Source organism: Candida theae, assembly GCF_024610275.1.
Source record: "Candida theae strain CBS 12239 chromosome Unknown scaffold24, whole genome shotgun sequence".
Classification (NCBI taxonomy): Eukaryota; Fungi; Ascomycota; class Pichiomycetes; order Serinales; family Debaryomycetaceae; genus Lodderomyces; species Lodderomyces theae.
The window spans coordinates 134,774-158,473 of NW_026261457.1; the positions used below are offsets into that span (position 1 = coordinate 134,774).

Here is a 23,700-nt window from a genome sequence, read left to right on the forward strand (position 1 = left end):
GTTACCGTTCCACCCTCGGCAGACACGAACGAACGCTCTTAGCTGTCTTATTTCCGGTTTCTTCCGTTGCGTTTTTTGACAGTCACTTCTCGCCGGATGATTTTAAGAAGAGAAAAAAGAAGAGAAAAAAAAAAAAATAAAAAATAAAAAAAGAAATTTGACTTCATGCAGACTCTTTTTGTGGCTAAAAAAGTTTAAATCTCCGATAAAAGCGAAAGTCTCTACCAAGTTCAAAATATAAAATCTACTGCTTCTCTTTCTCTAAATAATGTACATTTTTTAATTCCTCTTTTCTTTATAAACTCTACTCTAAAAATCATTCTCATTGATGTTTGCTTTATCGCACATGGACCTGAATGTACCTTTCTCTTGGTACAACTTCCATGGATCACCTTTCTCGACAATTTCCCCTTTATCCATCACAAGCACCCTATCATAATTCAAGATGGTTTTGAGCCTATGAGCGATGCACAACACAGTACAATGTCTAAACTCAGAACTTATCGTATCCTGTATTTTTGAATCAGTAGCGAAATCAACTGAACTTGTCGCCTCGTCAAGAATAAGAATTTTGGAATCACGAACCAATGCACGCGCCAATGCAATCAATTGCTTTTCACCAAGGGAGAAATTTGCCCCGTCATCATCAACAATGCGATCAAGGTGGAACTTGTGAAGTGAGTTGTACCCTACTCCTTCCTCTGGTGAATACTTCATTGATGCAACCTGTTTGATTTGGTCTTCGGAGATGAGCCCTGCTGTGCACAATGCTTTCCACAACTTGTAATCTTCGTGCTCATTGAATGGATCCAAGTTTCTTCTTATTGTGCCTTGGAATAGCACTGGGTCTTGTGGAATTATTGATAATTTCGATCTCAAGTCATATAACCCCATTGTGGAAATGTCCAACCCATCAATCTCAATTTTCCCATCTTCCAATTCAATCAATCTGTACAATGCTGACATTATTGACGACTTTCCTGCACCTGTTCTTCCACAGATACCAACCTTTTCTCCAGGATAAAAGTTTACATTCAAGTGGCGCAATACTGGTGGTAGATTTGGTCTGTATCGAAGTGTCACATCTTTGAAAGTAACATAGCCTGATGGTGGCCACTCTTGTGGAGGTTGAGCTTCTCTGGTGTATGCCGCCTCTTGTGGTAACCTGTAGGCGTATTCATGTAACCTCTCGACTGAATTCATTTCATTCTCCACTTGAGTCATCGATCTGATGGTCAATGACAACACTCCAACCAATTGCAAAACGTAATTTAATAACAACCCCGTCGATGAAGCACTAATGTTGAACTGACCAGTGATACAAAGCATGCAAACAATCAATGCAACGGATGAAGTAATGATATCTAAATGAACACACAACCACCGTTGAGTAGCAATGGACAAGTAGTACGCTTCATTCATTCTGTTGATGTAATAATCATTCTTCTTCATAAAGTCATCTTCAGCTTTGAAGGATTTGATGGTTTCCATACCAGTCAATGACTCATTGAAATTGTTATAAACTAATGACCTTTGGGTTGCTTCCAATCTCTTAATCTCCCTCGATGAACCTTGGTAAAAATTGGCCAAAAACACAAATGCAAATCCCAAAAACGGGATAGCAATAGCAAAATACGGCAAGTAACATGAGCACAAGACAATAATACCGATAATCAATGCCATGGGAAACACAAATAACCTCATTTGCTCACCGATTTCATTATCCAACGAATCGGTATCCTTGGTGAATCTGTTCAAAATCCTTCCCAATGGGGTTGTATCCATAAACGACATTGGTGCGTGCAAAATTTTTTCAACTGCTTTCAAATTGAGCTTGTTGGCCGAGCAATCTTGCATATATGCCAACATACTAAACTCGATACCGGTGAATATGACTGTCAAAACTGCAAACATGACATATATGGCAACATAGAAATGGTCACTGCGACCGGAGAATTTGTTTTCAACCCAAAATGAAAGCCAAGTATTGGTAAATACTTGACAGAATGTGGCAATTGCAACAAGAATAACAAATAAAGGAGCTGCAAACTTTCCAAATATCCCTGATCCCAAATCAATGTATTTTTTGTAAATAGACCAAGAGATGGCATTAGTTGCGCGTACTTCATCCGTGGTAGTTCTTCCGGTGAGGTCGTAATCCTCATCCTTGGTTAATTTCTGGCTAGGTAGTTGCACTTCGTAATCGGAATTGGCAAAATCCCCTTCTGCATCATCCTCTGTCGCACTAGATTCTTTTCCATGCTCAACCAAACTGCGAAAGCTTTCTCGTTTGGCAATCAACTTATCAAGCGAGCCTGAATACACTGAACCATCATCCACAAATACCACCTTGTCGGCGAATTCCAAAATCCCCAATTGATGAGTAGCTAAAATGATGGTTTTGTCACGCAACAAGCCTCGGAACAAATGAATAACGATATGTCTAGCAACTTTGGCGTCAACAGCAGAGATTACGTCATCAAACAAAAGCACTTCTGCATCAGCATAGCAAGCACGGGCCAAGTTGATTCTTGCCTTTTGACCTCCCGATAATGTGATTCCACGTTCACCAATCTCAGTTCTGTCTCCTGCGGGTAAAATTGCCACATCGTCTTCCAATGCACAAGCAAACAAAACTTGCTTGTATCGGTGAGCATCATATGGTTTCCCGAAAAGAATGTTTTCTCTCACTGTAGCATTTTGTATCCATGTAGTCGAACAAAGCAAAACTTGTTTGTTACGAATGATTGATCCGTTGGATAATTTCATGAAGCCAGCGAGCGCGTTCAACAATGATGTTTTACCTGATCCAATGACACCTGTTATAATAACAAACTCTCCATTTTTAATCGACAAGTTGACGTTTGTCAATCCTTTAAACTTGTGATTTGACGCACATGTGTCCAATGATTCTGCATCACTCTCATGGATGCCTTTCTCTGCACTTTTTGGAGGATGTTCCTTCCATAATTCCACATCCAAATCATCGTCATGACTCTCCCAAGTGAAATCTGCATGCTTCGCTTGTATGGCAATATCATTAAACTCACCCTCACCCGTGTAAAATTTATCCTCATACGATAGCATTTTGTTATTGACTTCCTCTGTAAACTCCTCAGCTGACAAGTAATCGTTGCATCTTTGAAAACCAATCAAGGCATCAGCTCCAGTGGATAAGGCAATTGGCAACAACATGATGGCTTGTGCCAAGATGGCATATAATGACAATGAACTAAACACTTTTCCTGGGGTTTGCATATGGTCGGTGGCCCACAAGGTAATAAACGAAAGCATGGATGTCAATACTGGCATAGTCACTGCATATGCCGTAATAAAGTTACGCAACACTTTAATCGTAAACAAATACTTCATCTCCTTGTGTCTTATTTTCAATATCGATGCCTTGTAAGCCATTTCCCATGCGTAAAATTTAATGATTTTGAGATTGTTCAAGATCTCTCTCATTAACGAAACACGTTCATCCGTGTATTTGACAACTTTTTCTCTAGTGGTGTACAACTTTTTGGTCAACAATACGCAAACAACGAGTGACACGATAAACAATCCAATACCTGCCAATGCCGAAACACCGATATTAATCACCAATATAATCACCGCTATAATCATTGGGATGGGGAAACACAATACCAATGGCTGAAACCCAATGGCCAAGTCGATTCTTGACAAATCCGTGCTCATCAAACTTGTCACCCGGCCAGCGGGGAATAAGTACCTTGATTTTGAATTCAAATTAAACAGTTTCTTCAATAAAGCCTTGGTTAATATGGCCTTGGCTTGTGCGCCACAAATCATTGAGTTGTGGAAGAAATGATTGAGTAGTAATCCATTAACAAATATAAGAATGACGGCTCCAAAAGTGAGGCCGATTCCTCTATTGTACGTTGTGTACACTCCAAAATACTTGTATTCGACAAAATCAATCAACTGTCGCGTAACCAATGGCGACGTGGCGATACAAACAAATGCCAATGCTAAGCAAACGCAAGAGAATGTGTATTGCCATTTGAAAGTAAGAAACAATGCCCAGGGAATCGCATATTTTGGCCAAGGTTTTGACTCGTCGAGATCTCCCACTATCTTACTCATGTGCTTTTCCCATTGCGCATACATATACTCCACTTTCAACTCTGGGGTCAACACAAACAAGTCATCTGGATGTAATGTACGTTTGTAACCTTTTTTCAATACCGGCCATAACCACCAAAATCCCACCCGCTTAATTGCATTAGTCTTTGTCCACGGGTATTCTTTCCTCTCTTCTTCGCTGGGTATCAGTGGGACTCTTTTAGAAAAGAGCCATGAGAATAATCTCTTTTCATTGTGAAGTTGAGGTTGTGATTCTAGTGAGCTTGCAGAGTTTGCAGAATTGTGTGATATTTTTGAAGATATCTTCTCGTGTGAGGAGTTGGTAGCGATGGTTTCCATCCTTTGCGTGTATCTTGGTAAAGTATATCGTTGGTCAGTGAATGTAGTTTCGGAACCCGAGTCCAAGGATGAGTATATATCCAAATACGGGTTGTTCCTGTGTTGCTGATTAGTTTGAGGATATTCATTGTTTTGAGATTCACGAACGGGTATAGTGTCAGGAACATGAATGTGGTGTGAGGAATTTTGATAGTCGTCCCACCCTTTGTAATTATTCCTAGACATTTTTCCGTAGTAGAAGACGATTGTAAAATGGGGGGGGTGGAGGGGTATCAAAGTGTAGGGCAGTTTGGTTGGGCACAGCAATGGATGATTTGCAATACAATATATATACTCTTTTGAGGCTAGGAGGCACACATTTTAAGAAATAGGGCTTTTAATTTCCACAGAATCGCATCCATTTGTGAATAGAGGAGGTAAGACTGTGGAATAAACTTCACATGGTGGGTCATATGAAGTGTGTTTGCCTATTTCGGGCACTGAAATGAAGTAATCACACAATATTCTCTTGGCCATTGAGAGGCTTTGGCAAAAATAAAAAATAAAAAATAACATATTAATATTGGAAGGTCATATGCCGAAATTTATTACACAAAGCTCAGTTCTCACAACCTTAATCGGGGCTTTGATGAAATATTTTCTTTTGTTGTTTGTGAGTTATTACCCTTTTAAGCAATACATAGAGTAAAAAGAATGCTTAGTGTATGAGGATTTGTTGTGGCATACTGAAAGAGCAAACTGCTGAGTCTTTAATGCGTTGTTGTATCACAACGTAGTCACTTGGTTTGTGGTCTGGTAGGAAAAGAAGCCGTCTGCCTTGCCCACCCACGCATAGCAGTCTCAAGTCTGAGTTTTGTCAAAACTCATATGGAAGTTGTCACTCAAGTAGTGTTTTCTGGTAATGAAAATTCTATTTAATAGTTGCTTTACATTCACAAATCCGATCCGAAAATATATTTACAGAAAAATTAAATCAAATTTTACTGATCGTGTGAGTTTTAAAAAAGAACCAAATATGTGAATTAGCAAAAATTGGCCCAGAAAAATTAAATGCCGAATCAAACGTTTGAAAGTCTTCAAAATTAATACTACATTTTTTTTTTTTTTTTTAGTCAAAAACATGAAATTTCAAAAGGGTGAATCAAATAAGCTTTAAAGCCACTATTCATGTGGGTGGGGTAAGCTTTACAATTTTTTATTTAAAATAAAAAAAAAAAATAGGACTTCCATCACAGCAATCAAAACTGCTGACTTGTTTCAAAGCCGGGTTAACACTGACGTAAAAGTGAGGAGTTAAAAGAGTTCTAGATTTATTACGAGTAATCTCTACCCGGTATTTGAAGAAAAAAAAAAAAGGAAAAAAAAACAATACAGCTAACCTTTGGACTGTGTAGAATCCCGAAATAGTGCACACAAAAAAAAAAAAGAAGAAGTGGTTGGCGGTCCATTAGGTTCAGGCAACAGCTCCCCAGTATTTTTACAGGACCGCTAGTTTTGGATGTTCCTTGAATATTCGTCCAGTGGAGCTATTGATAGACGTTAAAGGTTCTTTGTGAAATTTTAACTTGCGCGTTGTTGGTCATATCTTACGTCACCTTATTGACTACATGGAGTTGAGCACAGCCCAAACTTGGTTTTCGGTAGTTGACCTCAAAATTTAGAGTCTCCAAGTAAGCAATTACTGGTGCCAAGATGGGACTCTCTGTTGTGAGGCAGCTGTAGCTTGCAATGACTATGAATGGTTCTTCTAGAAGTACAGAGAGGGGGATTTAATTGCTAGGACAAGACGTTGTTGTATCAGAACAAATCACTTAAGAATGCCAGTCTATGAAACTCAAGGTGATGATGTGAAAAAATGATTTTGATTTGAGCAGGCTCTAGTATCAAGCGTGTAGCTCTAGCATCGATGAAGTCATCTAAATTTTTCATACTTGGTTGTAAAAGTGTTGTGTGGTTCAATAAATGGTTTGAATTATAATTGGAGTGCACTGCTTGATATTGAGATGATTTTCCTTGGGTTAACACGCTGTGTAAGTCAAGGATTCCAGTGGCAACTGCATCCTCATACATTTAGTTACAAATTGAATACAAATAAATCAAATTACAAAACTGGAGTCTCGAAATGAACGCATAGCTTAGATTAACTCAACCCAAGATAAACAGGCACTAAATAGGCAATTCCAATTATCAAATTTGGCTTTTTTTTTTTCCACGCTTGCAATGGGGATATTGCTGTTGAATGCTATGTTTTAGCTTCAAAAACATGACCAAATATTTTTTCCCATATTGTTTTGAAAAATCCACAAGCTCATAAATCAGGGCGTGTGGCGTAGTTGGTAGCGCGTTCCCTTAGCATGGGAAAGGTCATGAGTTCGATTCTTATCTCGTCCAGATAATCTTTTTTTTATTTTTTAATTTGTTATTTATTTTTTTTGTGATTTTTCGATATTCAGTTACGAGCAAAGGTCGTTTTGCAACAATTCTTGTACCAACCGTACAGAATTTCAACATCTTTTTGAGATTTCTTTTCAATTAATCTATAAATTTACACCTATTCTCTCTTTCTTTTTATTTTCAAAATGAACAAATACAGCAATCTACTTAAAGAACAACCTTGTCAGCCAATGATTTCTTATAGTCCAAGATGGAACCATCCCATCTAGTTGCAGTTTTGTTCTCAATAACGAAAATGTCCTTAGCAACCTTATCAAGCAACCTGAAATCGTGTGACACAACAACGACACCACCATTAAAAGCGTTAATGGCATCAGCCAAGGAATCGATAGTAGATAAATCCAAACCGTTTGTAGGTTCATCCAACAAAATCAAATTTGGTGCTTCCAAAGCCAACAATGCAAAAACGACACGCGATCTTTGTCCTTCGGAAAGTGTGGCCATTTGGGCAGTTTGTGCTTCTCCGCTCAAACCATAACGGCCCAACTGTCCTCTCCAGTACTGGTAGTCTTGTGAGATAGAAGCAAATTTGTCGCGGACAAATTCCAAGGGTGTCTTTGTCAAGTCCAATTGGTCAGCTGAATGTTGTGAGTAGACTCCCAATTTGATGTGGGTATGTTTGATGACTCTACCCTTTTGAGGAGTCAATTTACCTTGAAACAAGTTGAGCAAAGTTGATTTACCAACACCATTTGGTCCAACGAGAGCAACCCTTGAGTCCATATCGATACCAATGTCCAAGTGTTCGTAAAGGTTGTCTTCATCTTTGCCGGAATATGAAAATGACATGTCGTCAAAGGCCAACACTGGTGGTGGCAATTTTTCGACATCGGGGAATCTGAATGTAAAAACTTTATCGGGAACAACTGGTTGAATCAACCCATCGGCTTCCATCTTGTCCAAAATCTTTTGTCTTGATTTAGCTTGTCTGACCAAGTTTGCATAAGTACCAGCAGAAGCAATGAACTTCTTGATGTGGGCAATTTCTTCTTGTTGTTTGTTGTATTGTTTCATTTGGTTGGTTTCCAATTCAGATCTAGTTTTAACGTATGAGTCGTAGTTACCACCGTAAAGTTGCAATTGCTTCATTCTCATATCAATCATGTTGGTACAGACACCATTAAGGAAATCTTGAGAGTGCGACACCAATATAAGGGTCCTGTCGAATCTCTTCATATATTCTTCCAACCAGACACAAGCAGCCAAATCCAAGTGGGCAGTTGGGTCATCCAACAACAAAAGCGTTGGCTTGACAAACAAGGCTTTGGCCAATGCAACACGCATTCTCCAACCACCAGACATATCTCTTGTTCTCTTTTTGATAGTGACGGCATTGAAACCCAAACCTGTCAAAATGATGGCAGCTCTAGACTCGAAGGTTGATGGGTCCATCTCATCAATCTTTTCGTATATACCTTCCAAAGCAGGACATTCAGGACCTTCCTTGACAATCAAATCCTCAACCAAGTCCTCCAATCTCTTCAATTCGTGTTCTGCTTCCCTAACGACATATTCCAATGCCGAGAAATCAGTTGGTTCTGCAGGTTCATTCAACAAATAAATATCAATGTGCTCAGGAATGGGAAACTCTCTTGCTGCAATAGACTTCAACAAAGTGGACTTACCACATCCATTTTCACCCAACAAACCATATCTACGGCCATAGTTCAATTCCAAAGTCGAATCCTGGATCAAAACTTTACCATGGAACAAAAGTGATACAGATGACAATTTAATATCTCTTGACGTTTTCAAAGAGTCTAAAACACCAGTGGTGACTCTATCCGACAATCCATGTTCATCAGTTTGCAACTTCAACTTGGCGACTTCTTCACTGGCGTCTGCTACGTCATCTTCAGCTGCATCCTTCTCAGCTTGTCTTTTAGTCTTTTTGAGACTTTTCCCTTCGGCGGCTTTCTTGGCCTCTCTTTCCATACGCTTTTGTTCTCTCTTGGCTTTTGAAGCTGATACAGACATCTTTTGCAGTTTCTAGTGTGTGTATAGTTAATATGTGTGTATATATATATATGGAATGTAAAAAGAATGCAATCTAAACTACAAAGTAAAGAGATTGTGAAGAGATTGAAAAATTCTAAAAAAAAAATTCTCATCATTTTATTTTTTTTTATTTGTAAAGATGTACACGCCGCAATGAAGTGGTATTGTACTGTTTATATACAGGAGTACATCAATTACATCATACTTTAGTAGCATTATATAACAAACCACTCCAGAGTATATAATATGAATATTCCCATTCCCTTTGAACACTCTAAGTGATCTTTGGAAGTGTGCCATTTACTTAATTTCCCCATCCGTTTCTCTCTTTCTCTCTATTTCTCTATTTCTCTATTTCTCCCTTCCCCTCTTTTCTTTCGATGGCGTAGAATTCTTTTCTTCACCAGTCTCTCCACAACAAAAAAAATAAAAATACAGGCTCCTTGATAATCGCCACCAAAATTACTGTAGGCGATTCTTTTGTTTTTTATTTTGTTTTTTTTTTTTGCAACACACTTGAATCGTTCAATTGACACTTTTTAACCACTTTGTCACAATACCCAATGTCTCATCTGGGGTCTGATAAGAACGATAAGTTCAAAAATCCCAATTTCGCGGGTGTCACTTCACCGATACCAATTAGAACGACAACGTCACTGGCAAGTCAATTGAGGCACCCCGAGGATCATCATTCTTTCCATTTGGACGACGAGTCTAGGTCATTTACTCCTTCAACATGGGACTCGGTACAGAAACATGTCACCGCGAGAAGACCATCGTACAATACAATTGTCAATTACAGAGAAAAGTTTTACAATTTGGATTATCCCAAAGATGGCAATACACTAGCAAAATTGCAATTGGATCCTAAGTCGAGGTTTTACTCCAGATCTCGGCCCAGGACATTGAATCTTGCGCTGTTGATGCCGTACCGCATTGAATCTCCCGAAGAACAAGCCAAATTCTTGAGTCACATTGTTTCTCATTTATATATCGCCATTAAATCTTTGGACATCCAAGGCTCATTGAGTATCAGTGCCAAAGATTTGGCAGCGTTGAAAGAGTCTATTTCAGATGTGGATATTGCGTTGGAAACAAATTTATTCGAAATCAATACTGCTGAAACCCATGAGGATGAGCCGATGACGGATGATCTCGACACTTCAGATGAAGAGATGGTAGAGGATGACGACGACGACGACGACAAAGAAGAAGATGATGATGAAGGGGAAGAAGGCGAAGGAGAGGATGACGAGAATGATAAGGATGCTACTATTCAGCATAAAAGATCACCCAAGTCAGCCGCCGTAGTTACAGTTCGTACTTGGACACATGAATTATTGATTTGGCTCAAAATGAAGTACGATATGCCAGTGACTTTGAAAATAAGATTAGCACGAGTGTACTATGCTTTGTGTCTTTGCCGTGGTCAACACATTGGTATCAAGACATATGTTCGCGTGTTTGAGATTTTGACAAAAGATCAGAAATTGCTTTACGCTCAAGGTTTGAGATTGAACTGGGAGGATTTGTACAAGGAATTTCAGCTTTTGTTTCCGTCACCCGATCCATCGTTGGGCCCTTTTGAAAAAAAGGATCAGAGGCAATTGGGTAAATTAGCTACAAAAGCTTCCTACTTTTTCGATCCAAAAAGTTTGCCCATAATTTTCGAAAAATTGGGCTCGAATTTTGCTGTAAGCACGTCGGCATTGACCATCTCATCGTTTGCATTATTGCCAATGAATTTCACTACCGGTGGAGTTGACGATGAATATGACATTCGCCACTACTTGAGCCCATTGTTTTATATGTGGCTTAAAATCAATAAAAGTAAGGGACTCGACGAACACATTACAGGCAGATTAGGTGTAATTGTTATGTCGACATTGTTTAGGATGCACGACGATGAAAACGTAAGAGAGGTTGTCAAGTTGGGGAAGTTTGGTATTCTATCTCAAAGTCAAATGGAACTTTTATTTAATGAAATGATCAACAGCTTTGGCATTAGAAACGAAAAGTATGCATCCAAAAAACTGAAGTATTTTCATGGATTTGCTTCTGCTATTGTATTTTCAATGGCTGGTGACAAGGCGTTGGAAGAAGGCGGTATAATCTATCTCTTGAAAACGTTGGTCAATGCAATTGAGAGTTATATTCACCCCTCCAATTCGGGTGAGTGGACAAGACCCATTTCGCGTGCCCTTCTAGCACTCATCTATCAGTTTCACAAGAGATACAACTTGGAAGCACAAACAGATGGCGATCTTTATAATATCCCATCTCAAGTGAAGCTTTCCTCCACTGTGGTTAAAGCATTTGTTAAGATTATGCTTCCTGTGGTAAAGACTGGTATACAATCAAAGCGAGATGAGGCCTCTTCTGAGTACGTAACAGCACTTCAACTTTTAGCTCATCTTGACCCCAACTATGTGTTGGATAATACCTTGTTGGATATTTATGAGTCCTTGGAAGGAGTTATTTCTACACATAGGGTGATCAACGCATTGAGAATGGTTGATTCAATGGCACGGTCTATTGTATCAACGCCCATATTTCGAGTTCATTTGACGCGGATATTACTGTTGTTATTACCAGGAATTGACTCAAATGACTTGGAAAAGACTTTACAGACATTGGAAGTGGTCTCCGCCATTAGCAACTACGCACCCATATATGATTTAAGTGGAGAGTACGGGGATACTTCACTTGCCATGGAATTTACTCAAAATCATATTGAATATTTGAAGAGAAAAATATACGACGGTGATGTTGAACCTTTTGCAGTGGATAAACAAACAGAGATTGATGCTTTGGTATCATCGACATCTGCGTTCAAGGAGATTTTCAAATCTTTGGCACAAAAATTACCTCCCCTACTTGAGAACTTGCCAGACCCACACAAGAGTTATGGCCCTGAACAGGACTTGGCAATCTCCTTGCCCAAGTTTTTTGTGGTCATCTTTGAGTCCATGTCAGATGATATCTTTAGGGTTTTCAGGAAGGAGTGGTTTGAGTTTGTGTTCAACAACGTTCATCACACATCGACGCTGGTTGTAGCTGATGTTAGTGGAGTGGTTGTGAGGCGTGACCCAAAATGTTTTAAACAAAATGCTCGTATTCTTATGGACAAGATCCACGAGGAGATTGATGAGAATGGTGCTGGCTCATCCAGGACGGGTGAAGAGGTTGTGCCGCGTGACCAAGCTTTAAGTTGGAATTTGACAATTTTGAGTGACTGCGCTGCTGTTGCTGGGTCACAACTAGTGGGTATGCACAAAGAATTGATGGACTTCTCAACGTACCTTATGCAAAATGTGAAGGGGCCATGTATTTTTCCAGCAGCATTTCTTGTGAACCAAGTGTTGCAATCAGTTACCAGAATCAGAATCAATGAGAGTAGATTGATCTCTCCCAAATATGAGAAGGAGCATGGTGTTGATGAGACTTGCTGGGGAGGTTTTTGGAACTCTGATGATCGCTTTGTGGATACTTCATTTGACTGGTTTGTCCCCACTGAAAAAGAGGTCAATTTTGCTTACGAGTTTTTCAATGATCATGCTACTATATGTACCAAAAATGTCATTACGTTGATGAAAAGCTACGAACAGGAACAATCTAAAAACTCGATTGCACTTCTTGACGATTTGCGAAAGAATATAGTGTATTTTGGATATTCCTTAAGCGGAATATCATTCTTGTTGGATCCGTCGTTTGAGGAGGACATTCCCAAATTGGATCACGAAGCCGAGTCGATTCAGCAAAGACTCGCATTGTTGAAACAAATTAGAAATCTCAAGGATGTTTCTACCCAGGAGGACTATTTGTATGATGATAAAGTAAGTGAAAACATGCAACAAATCTTGAATGACTTGCGCAATGAAGACCCGATTGATTATATTGCAGACTTTGACAAAATGAATGAAATGATTACCGAGCATGAAGCAAAGGAGGATGAGGTGGAGGCGGAGGCGGAGGCGGATGAGGATTCTCATAAGTTTACTACGCCAGAACAAAAGAACGTTTTGCATCGTCATTTCCGCGCACCAGAAAGGCCAGACTCGACGGCACCCGATTCTGTTTCCGGTAGAGAAACTCCGCGAATTGAAGGCATTCAAATGTCCTCAATGAACCCGGCAATCACTTTTAGAGAGAAGAGTTTATACACGTCAAACTACTTTTTTGGTGACAACTCTCGTCACAAGGAGCATAGAGACTTGTATTTGAAAATCCACAAAACGAGACACTTGATTGGAAGAAGTTTGCATTTTATTCATAAATTCTTGGTTAGCAATTTTCCTGACAATACTAGAATTTTCAGAAATCTTTTATTGGCAACTAATACCTGGATTTCCGATGTTGGTAGAGAGAGACTCCTCAAGCCCAATATTCCCCAAATTGATTATGGGTATGTGCAGTATCTTCAAACTATCAACAGGGTGAGAAAACCATTCACAAGGATTGCCATTGGAGCAAGATTAGAATCATACCATCAGTCTAGGGTGGCACTACATGCTACATCAAGGTCGGAAACGAATTTGGACCGGGTTTTATTGGAGGATGTGATTAAGCTCTCGAGCTCCACTTATGTCACTATTGCCAGCATTGCTCAAAAAGTGTTAGTAGATAGTCTGAGAAGGATCAGTGGGTCCTACTCGCACATAATCAAGTCGACATTTAGAAATCTCAAAAAGGCTTTGGACGCGGATGATCATCGACAAATTGAGAGTATTTTAAAAGTGTTTTTGTTGCGTCGTTTGAAGGGAAAGTTGCAAAACGATTATCTCAATGTTCAAAAATATCTTGCGTTGCTTTATAGATGTCTCAAGGTGGATGATCCAAAAGTTTACAAACTAGCTCAAAGCTTATACGGTGCAGTCGGTAGAGGAATCACTACACCTAGTAGTGTGTGCTTGATTGACCATGAGGCAATTGATCAAATCAGGCCTCCTGACCAGTACATTGACTTGGAAATCAAAGCCGTTCAATTGGCGAAGGAGAAGAAACGACATGTATACTTTGACAAGTTGGAAAAGCTTCAAGATAAGGTGCTTGAATTGAAGGACAATGTTACGCATTGGAAGATTACGATGCTGAATCTGGAATTGCTTCTGAATTTGCAAGCGCATTTGGATATCCCCACTAGAGGGAACGTGTTGGAGCTGTTTTCAAATGAAGCTTCGAGCGAGCATCCAATAATATCAAGACACGCATTGCTTGGTATAACAAGGATCTTGAACAAGTTGCATGTGCTTGAGCAGTACGAATACAAGTTTGATAACTTGTATGACACCAACTTTGTGCCACGTGGTTGGAAGGTGGTGGATACAAACCCCGTCAATGGAGAGTCATTTACATCAAAATGGATGAGTGAACTTCGCAACACTACTCATCCTGAATATTTCTTGGATACCAAACCGTACTCTGGCTGGTTATTTTGGGGTGAAAGCATTACTGTTATTACTCCAGAATTGGGACAAAACTTGGCAGTGAACGAGGAGGACGAGGCGGCGTTGAGAAGACTTGGACACTCCTTAGATAAGGAGTGGATTACAAAGATTGTCAAAATGTGGGCTTCGGAAGCAGAGAATAGCAATGCTTTTCAAGTTGCCGATGTTATGTTTCTTGTGGTTTTGGTCTTGTCGATATCGAACGGATATACTCCCAAGTTGACGTATTCAGATTTGTTGTCTACTGTTGATGAAATTTACGTTGCTGGAGAAAAGGGTGCAAACATTGTCGTTTGTGAGGTACTTTCTGGAATATTGTTGGCTTCAAAGTGCACAGCTCCACAATACTGGGAGGAAAGAGATGAATTTGTAATCAAGTACTTGAAACAGGTTTTTGAGCATGATATATCTCCTGGTACACTGGCAGCATGGGGTGTTTTCTGTCTTTATGTCTCAGCTCACACAGATTCTAGACGGTTCCACAAAGTTATTGAGGAGATTGCCAATTTCAAATTGGATCCAAATTCGGATTCTGCATTTAAAGATTCTACAAGGATTAGTTATATCAAGTCGGTGATATCCTCGACTTCTTGGAAATTGGGTGATCCAGACAAGTTTTTGGATCTTTGTTTGGACAACATGAATCACAAGTACAATTTGGTGAGGAGGGAAATTGGGTCCTTAATGGCGGTGGTTTCTTTGAGATACTACGTTGAATCCATCAAGGATTGCAAAGCTTTTGTGCAAGGATGCAATAGACATGATGATTTGTTGTTGTATAAGAAGAAGGGGAAATTATTTGATGAAGTGCCCAGATTGTTTGAGCAGACTGAGAAATGGAGAACTGAAGTGGTTCATTTAGATCCACAAGAGATTCTTGTTTCGAATTACATCAATTCCGCAACCACGATTTTGACTTGGTTGAGACAGGAACTCGGTACAAATTTAAGCATATTACTTCAAGATCTAGTCCATACTCACATTGTTCCGTTTTTGCTTGAGCTTATAAACTTGAAGGAAGTGTGTCAATTGGGAAACATTGATCCCATTTCGGTGTTGAAGAAGGCATCGCAGATCACCTTTACGGAAAACCATTTGGAAGATATCGTGGTGATGTTGGAAGACTATTCTCAGAAGGATTTGAACATAGTTCAGTCTATTGTCATTGGTGAATTCACTGAAACCATCTTTTTCAAAAACTTGTTCAAGTTGACAAAGAGCCAACGCGAGAGGATTGTCAACGTAACAAACTCGTTGCTCTATCATAAGCATGTGGAAGTCAGAGAAGCCGAGGCTGAAACGTTGGCAGGGTTGGTCCATATGTTACCTTTGAATGAGGTGGATGACATTGTTCGGAAATTCAGTCAATCGTACTCTCAACAATTGGACCAGACGCGAGCAAAATACAATCGTAATTTCAAGAATATCACTTTTGGGGACCATATTGCATTACATGGTGCTACATTGGGATTGGGGGCATTGATCAACGCATTCCCATTTGCGTCGCCCCCACCCAAATGGATGCCGCTGTTGTTGTCTACCCTTGCGAATAAGAGCACGGGTATACCTGGTATTGTTGGGAAAACTGCAAAAGAAACACTCGGACGGTTTAGAAAAGATAGACAGGACAGTTGGCATGTTGATAGTAAGGTTTTCCAGGATGACCAAATACAGGACCTTGAGGGTGTTTTATGGAGAAGTTACTTTATTTAATGACATGTACCTATCTATATGGTAAAAGATATTTCGTATTTATTTTGACAGGTTACCACCCCTGTGGTGGCTTGTGTGGCATCATAAAACGGCGTGATTGGAAGCGCAGATTACAAAGTAAATACCAGAGTCGTGTATGTCTTACCAAGAAAGAACAAATGTTCAAAAAAAAAAAATAGTTTCTTTTAAAGAGATACACACACAGTTAGTCTGTGTGTGCTTGAATTTCTTTACCTAATTATAATAACCAACGGGTTTAGTCAGATTTCGTACAGCGACCCATACATAGACCCATTCATACGCTCTTCTGATCTAACGACGCTTTTCTGTCTGGCACGTATTGCAATCCACTTTTTTGTTTCGATATGAACGACTTACCACATATGCCCACCCCACAACAGGCATCGTATCAACAACAGCAACAGCATCAGCAACAACATCAGCAACAATACAGCAATAGAAAGCACCCCAACAATAGCAGCTCAAAAGTCAATTATAAGCCACCTCCACAGCAAAGGCACGCTAGCCAGCAACCAAATGCTTCTTATCAATCACAGCAATATTACCAGCTGCCTCCACCAAATGACTACTATCGTCAACAACAAAGCACTGGATTTCCTCCACAACAACTGTACCTGCAGCCACCAGTCTACCAAATGCCGCCGCCGCCGCCACAGCCACAGCCACAGCCACAACAACAACAACAACCTCCACCACCACCACCACCGCAACATATTCCTCAGCAATACAGTCTGCCCCAGCCCGTGTATCAAAGTCATGCACAACCAGTCCACCCACAACAGTACCAAACTACGGCACCACCACTAGTGCCTCCACAGCAACAACAGTATCTGCCGCAACACGTTTACCACTCACAACCAATGGGGATCCCCTCTCCTCAACAATCACACCAACAACCACCAAATCAATACGAGTCTTATCAGACAAATGGTAATGGTAATAGCAGCGGTGGTGGCAGTGGATCAGTTGGCAAAAAGCCTCCACCCTCGACATCACTGCCTCCACGCCAACAAAGACCGCTGAATAAGTCAAAAGAGTCTTTACAAGAGAAACAATTGTCTTCGAAGCAAAAGTTGGAACTCGAATTGAGGAGTGTTTTTGAAAAAGTGGATGTCAACAAATCGGGCAGAATATCAGCTAAAGAATTGTCATACGCATTGTTGAATTTCGACCATACCAGATTTCAAGACTCGACAATCAAGTTAATGATGAGCTTGTTCACTAATAAGGGTGATGCATCGTCATCTTCTTCCTCATACAGTTCTAACAAGTCGCTAAATTTTGACCAGTTTGTATCATTGTGGAAGTACTTGTCAGCATACAAAAAGCTATTTATACAAGCAGACACCGATAAATCTGGCGATGTATCATTTGGAGAATTTCAGAAAATTATCGAGCAGATTGGATATAAGTTGGATATTGACTTGGTACTACATTTGTTTTCTAAATATAGTTTAAAAGATAATGGGGAGATTGGTCGATTGAGATTTGATTCCTTTATTGAGTTGTTGGTTTATTTAAGAAAGTTGACCGATATATTCAAAAAGTATGATAAGGACTTGTCTGGAACGGCAACAATTGGGTTTTCGGATTTTTTGTTTGAAGTGAGTAACATGACATAATTATTAATGTATTATTAGGGGGGGGTTATAAAAGCACATTGTAGATGATGACGATGCAGACACACACGCACACACACACACATTCTCTCTCTTTCTCTCTCTCTCTCTCTCTCTCTCTCTCCATCAACAGACTACTTCTACATGAACACATACTTTTTAATACACAATTTGTTTCCTCATTTCTTTAAATTACATACAGACAAAAATATAACCTAATCTCTACCTCTACCTCTGAAAGCACCTCTTCTTGGAGCACCACCTCTGGCAGGTCTTGGTCTTTCAGCTGGGGCATTCTTCAATCTGGTCAATGGCAAGATACCTTCTGGGATGTTCAATTCATTTCTCAAGAATTCGACACCTTCGTCAGTCAAGGTGTAGTAGTAGTATTGCCATGAGAATTGGGTCTTGACGTAACCTTTTGAAGTCAAACTTTGCAAAGCCTTGATAACGTACAAGTTTCTGGTGTCGATTTCATCATGTTTTGGTTGGTTGAAATCCTTCTTGGCGACAACAACACCCTCTAGAGAAATTAAAATGTTAGTATAACGTTTCTGGAGTAATGGGGGGAGGGGGAAGGGGAGAATATGAGTAGGGAGTATTTGCCTTTTTGGGCGGGGGAGTATTCAATGACAGAAGGGGAAATGAGGTACTATGAGTTATTGACAATGTCGATGCTGTCTACTTTCCTCTTGATTTTTCTGAAAATGACGTCTAAGTTCGAAAACTGAATCGACTGTATAACCTTCAAAATCCTCATTTGGGCCGTCATTCCTCGTGTCATCCTGATCTTCTCTCATGTGCTCTGTCCTTTATGACTCTGTTTCTCCATTATGCAATCTCTCTCCCTCTCTGTCTCCTTTCATTCTTTGAATCTGCCTCAAACAATATCCCATATGACCAACGAGCTAAACATACCTTGGAACAAGTATTGGTGGATCTTTTTACGGTCTTCTCTTGGAATAAGCATGCTGGTTCTTTGTTGACTTCCGTGGGTTACTATATGATAGCTTTGGAAATTGTCAATTTTTTTTTTTTTCAATATTGATAGAGTCTTTCTCTCTCTCTCTAACTCTCTAACTCTCTTCCTCACTCTTTTTCGCATACATTATGTGAAGGAAAATTATTATTTTTTTCGTTGCGGCACACCACCCTTTAGGTGTATAGCCCTAAAGCGAGGAATCACGCGACTCCCTAAAAGAAAATGGTTTCCCAGATTACTTGTTTGATTTTGCAACAGGATTAGTCGACACAGTGGACTTCAGTTGTACAAGTCGAGCACAGCAGATTAACACTACAAGTGATTGAGTTGTTCATTCAACATTATTACTAATACAGTTTACGAGACTATGCAAATATCTACACAAGGGGCAAATCCCATTTAAGCCTTTTCTTCTCCACCTCTCCTAGTTCTTCTACCACCAAGACTCTTGATAAAACTGAACAAGGAATCTTGTTCATCTTGCTCCTCCACGTTTTCTATACTTTGTTCTCTTCCAAGCTGCTTATCTCTCAAGAACAATGAACCAACAATCATTGGTGCAACAAAACACAAACAAACGATCATCAATATTCTTTGAATTTCACCATAAGCTTTTGTAGCTCCTTCTCTTTCAGGTGAGCCCCATGCGTAGGTTTGTGCAAACACGTACGGACTGCTGTAAACACTGGTTGCGGTAGTTGCATCAAGATATTTTTCCAACTTCTTGATTAATGTTTGAGACCAAATGGCACCTGCGACGGAGGATCCAACTGCGTAACCGACCCTGTAAAGGGTATAAATTGCTGACGTTATAACAGCCATGTGCTCGTGACTGACACAGCTTTGCGCAGACACGGTAAGTGGGTACGAAAAGAAACCAGTACCGATACCCATGAGTACTTGACCCCCAATGATACCGCTGTGTGCTCCCAAGGAGGATCTAAAGTGGTACATGATACCGAATGCCACCATCCATAATGAACAACCAAGCATGACGAATCCCTTCAAGCGTTTAAAGTAAACGACAAACAAACCAAAAAGCATACAACAAAGAGTGGATGCAAACGAGGAAAGTGTGGTGATTCTAGTTGCCGATTTCTGACTCTCATCAACGGCAACGATTAAAACAGTGTACAAGAAACTTGCTTCCACTGCGTAGACAAAGTCAAACAACAAGGAGATTAAACCAGCAGACCAGATACCACGATCCTTCATTAAAGTAATTGGAATGATGGGATCTTTAGCAAAATATTCCCACAAACAGAAAACGGGAATCAAAACACAGCCAACAACAATTGGGGCAATGATGTTTCCTTGCTGCCATTTCTCTTTGGTACCACCAGCTAAGGTCAATGGGATCAATAAGCAACCCAATGAAACAACCATCAAGAGCAACCCAATGCAGTCCAATTTCCAAAACAAATACTTTATAAACCCGGACAATCCAAATTTCTGATAAAGCGTCTCTTTTTTCTTAAACTCGACCCATTCTTGAGTTTTACCTGCCAACCATCTCATATGGATCATGCAACAAACGAAAGGGATACAAGCCAATGGGAAAATGAACGCCCACATTCCAATACCCCACTTCCAATTCATACCGACTGCACCAGTAACATTACCCGAAATCCAAGTATTAATGATGAACGGAAGTGCTGGGCAGATTGAGTAAAACAATCTCCACCTCAAAGTTGAGAAATCTGACAAGATAAACAACAACACAATGAGAACACCGCTGTATCCAATTTGGTACAAAACAGCACCAGCGACATACGCATTGATATTTGGCGACTGACATTCGATAATCGTACCAACAACATAAAACAAAACGGCAACGAGAAACAACTCCAACCTGCCAAAGACATCAGATAATCTAGCATACACTGGCTGAGACGCAGCAGCAGTCAATGCAGTGATGGCATTAACAGTAGTCAACAAAGAGTGTTGGGACCAAGAAGCAGTAGCATAACCAGTAAAGACATATCTTATTTGTGAATCAAGCCCATAAGCATAACCAACCAAGAATGCAGAAACCAACAAAACTACCTTGTACCAAAATGTATGTTTCCATTGCTCAGCAAGTAACTCAGCTTTTAAAACACCAATGGATTTTTCTTCTTCAATGGCATGTTCCAACTCGTCAGATGTGTTATCGGATGTCTGTTTATCATAGATTTGCTTCTCTTCATCCACCGAGGAGGCCTTCGCTTCTGTATTTAGTGATGAGGACATTCGGGTTGTGATGTGCTTTGCTTTAGTAATGGACACAGATAGAGTGCGAAGTGTTGATGAAGAAGATGAGTAATTTGAGCTATGCCGGGTTATGTAGAGGGGATATTCTTCTCCATTTATATATTCCTTTTTTTTTTTTCTTCTTCTTTCAGGTCTTTAAAAACTTATCTGATCCATCTGAATCGATTGTGGCTTTAAACATTGAGAGAAGATATAGAGTGCGTTTTTTTTTTTATATACATGTAAATATACTTCAATTACACAAACGAGATAGCATTGGCATTTAATTGCTTTTTTTTTTTTTTCCTTTGTTTCTTCGTTTCAAAAGTCTTGGAGAAATGTCGTCGATTTGTTTTTATTCAATTTGCTGACTTTGTGTAATGGTTTGTTGTGTTTCTCCGAGTGAACAATAATATGTCTCTGTCCACTAAACATGAGCTTGGCACAGTAGTTTCATTAAAGTAACCGTTTACGAGAAGAGTTGTACTTCACAAATGGCCACTGATGAGCCAAGAACTTGGTCTTTCACAAATTAACCCAGATACACTTTTCAATTTGCCACTCATCGCTCTCTTTCAGATAACGAATCTCCCAATGTCTCTTGTTGAGGAATTGCATACCCACAATCGCTTGTGAATAAAAATGGGCTTGTATTGTTAAGAGCAGCAATAATCCTCACAGCAAAGCCTTATATCAAGCTCCTGTGATAGGTATGTGATGTGGAGTGCTCTCGGAAGTTGTTAATGATCGTAAGTGAATACATATCGGGATTACACAAAAGCTACACAGAGAGTTGTTTTTATTTTATTTTTTTTTTTCTTCTCGTTCCCTTTAATGAGAGAAAAAATGTCTCCATTTGGTCTCCCTGAGTACTTTAATCAATTCCATCACAACTGAAGCCTAAATTGAGAAACTAAAAAATTTAACACAGAGTTCTAAAAAAGCGTAATTTTGTCAAGTTGTGGTTTTATACAAACTTATTGTGAGGTTAGTGGGTAGCGGACATGTTACATCCGGTCTCATATACGTCTCTTTTCCATTGTTGTTCCAGAAATGTGTTCATTTCCGATCACGGACAACATGAATTCATTTTTGCGCCTGACTTGTTTTTAACTTTTCTTGGTATTCTATTTACATCTAAGTTTGTTACGCCTTGAATGTCGTCAACTAACGTAAATAAAAGAAGGGTGCATTGATGAGTTGTACCTAATGTCAATTATTTCCTCCAACTTGAGAGTTTCGAGACACATTCATCTCTAAGCTATTACAATATCGGAAAGGGCTTTCGTTTTCTAAACCTAGAAATGTAACCCAAATTCATACGTCCGTTCAGTAGTGATTTTCTCTTGGCCCTCAAGTGGAATATTTCAATTGAGTCATTTGAGGCTCAATGACAAGAGTATAGGGGCAATATAACGGTAAATACTCAACATCAACCACATTTGGAAACCTTACTGACTTTGCTGGGGCGAGATCGATGGAAAAGATAACAAATCGAAATAATAGCTCATTGTGTACCATACTCTTAAGACTCGTATCGTCTGGGGACATCAATATCCTTACATTTCTCGAGCTAACGTGAATCCCGCCCAGACAAAGAAATTTAGAAGACGAGGAGTAGGCTAAAAAAAAATAAAAAAAGATGAGTAAAAATTTTCTCAAGTTTTCATTTTTGTGTTTCGTAGTTTTTATTTTTTTTTTTTCCCAACTGTGTTTTGATCAGATGGATCAGATAAAAATACAACAAAAATAGGTGAATCGTAATTGGTCACCGAAGTGGAATTGCCAAGAACAAAAGATTTTTAATTTAGCCAAGTTCGGTAAGCATGACTTATTCTCTGTCTGGTGTTATTTTGACCAATGTTAATGTAGTATGACGACATTTATTGAGCAAATTGAGGCTTTTGAATTTTTTTTTTTTTTTTTCAATATGTGCATGAGTTTCCAGAAATAGCATCATTTCCGAAAACAGGGAAAAAAGTCATTTTATAAAATTTTTCACTTTCCAGATCACAAAAAGAATAGAAATCGTTTCAAAAATTGCCGTATTTGAGTCTTCCCTTAAAGTGAGCTACTTGGTGTTGCCTAAGAAACTTTAATTTTCGTACCGTAATACAATATCTCCCAGTGTAAAAACGATATTTATCTGCAAAGCTCTCTTGAATTGGGCACATTTTAATAGTCTGTTGTTACAAGAGTATTGAGTGTTGCTGCTAATCGCCAAATATATTCCATTGATGGAACAAAGTCGTAACTTCATCATCTCGATTTGTGTTTTTTTTGACTGTGGTGCATTACTTAAACCTATTTAGAGTTTCGAGTTGCAAAGCTCATCAGACTAATCCAATGATAAATCGTAAATGCAATAGATTTGGTAAAATGGAAGAAAAATCCAGCCAATCGCAGAGTAGTAACTAAAAGCTATTGCATAAACAATAAAAAGTTTAATTATAAAAATGTCGCATTTCATATTTGTTCACCAAAAGAGGAAACTACATTCTAGATCTATATTCATTGACATTAAGTTGTAAAAACCTCGTAACTCGAGACCTAATTGGAGACGCCTCTGGGCCCAGTTTTTCCCACAGCTCTTAGACGTGTCAAGATTAATAACTTCAACGGATTGGGTATTTATGTGAACGCGAGGTCAAAGTGTAGAGTACACATGCATTAGAAAGTGCAGAGTACACTCCTCTCTACTATCTTTGGCTGAATAAATTCCTCTCTTGAAGCAGTGGAGTGGATTCAAGCGCATTTCATTGTTCCATTGCACATCGGAAGTCACGTC

The 23,700-nt window shown here is 39.4% G+C and overlaps 6 protein-coding genes across 6 annotated transcripts; 2 read left to right on the top strand and 4 right to left on the bottom strand. All coding sequences in view use genetic code 12, as the record gives it.

The window, feature by feature from the left end:
• Window positions 1-309: 309 nt before the first annotated feature.
• KGF57_003993 (uncharacterized protein) lies at window positions 310-4,671 on the bottom strand (the record flags this gene model as incomplete). Its single annotated transcript, XM_051753467.1, has 1 exon — window positions 310-4,671. The coding sequence occupies one exon, from the start codon at window positions 4,669-4,671 to the stop codon at window positions 310-312; it is 4,362 nt and encodes a 1,453-aa protein (XP_051607568.1).
• A 2,376-nt stretch (window positions 4,672-7,047) lies between these two features.
• KRE30 (ATP-binding cassette family ATPase) lies at window positions 7,048-8,877 on the bottom strand (the record flags this gene model as incomplete). The annotated part of the gene is made up of 1 exon (XM_051753468.1): window positions 7,048-8,877. The coding sequence occupies one exon, from the start codon at window positions 8,875-8,877 to the stop codon at window positions 7,048-7,050; it is 1,830 nt and encodes a 609-aa protein (XP_051607569.1).
• A 584-nt stretch (window positions 8,878-9,461) lies between these two features.
• BLM3 (Blm3p) lies at window positions 9,462-16,058 on the top strand (the record flags this gene model as incomplete). The annotated part of the gene is made up of 1 exon (XM_051753469.1): window positions 9,462-16,058. One exon carries the CDS (start codon window positions 9,462-9,464, stop codon window positions 16,056-16,058), a length of 6,597 nt encoding a protein of 2,198 aa, XP_051607570.1.
• Window positions 16,059-16,423: 365 nt separating this feature from the next.
• Window positions 16,424-17,701, top strand: KGF57_003996 (uncharacterized protein; the record flags this gene model as incomplete). The annotated part of the gene is made up of 1 exon (XM_051753470.1): window positions 16,424-17,701. One exon carries the CDS (start codon window positions 16,424-16,426, stop codon window positions 17,699-17,701), a length of 1,278 nt encoding a protein of 425 aa, XP_051607571.1.
• A 212-nt stretch (window positions 17,702-17,913) lies between these two features.
• On the bottom strand, window positions 17,914-18,668 carry RPS10 (40S ribosomal protein eS10; the record flags this gene model as incomplete). The annotated part of the gene is made up of 2 exons (XM_051753471.1): window positions 17,914-18,221; window positions 18,617-18,668. The coding sequence occupies 2 exons, from the start codon at window positions 18,666-18,668 to the stop codon at window positions 17,914-17,916; spliced, it is 360 nt and encodes a 119-aa protein (XP_051607572.1).
• A 411-nt stretch (window positions 18,669-19,079) lies between these two features.
• SIT1 (siderophore transporter) lies at window positions 19,080-20,912 on the bottom strand (the record flags this gene model as incomplete). Its single annotated transcript, XM_051753475.1, has 1 exon — window positions 19,080-20,912. One exon carries the CDS (start codon window positions 20,910-20,912, stop codon window positions 19,080-19,082), a length of 1,833 nt encoding a protein of 610 aa, XP_051607573.1.
• Between the last annotated feature and the right edge of the window lie 2,788 nt (window positions 20,913-23,700).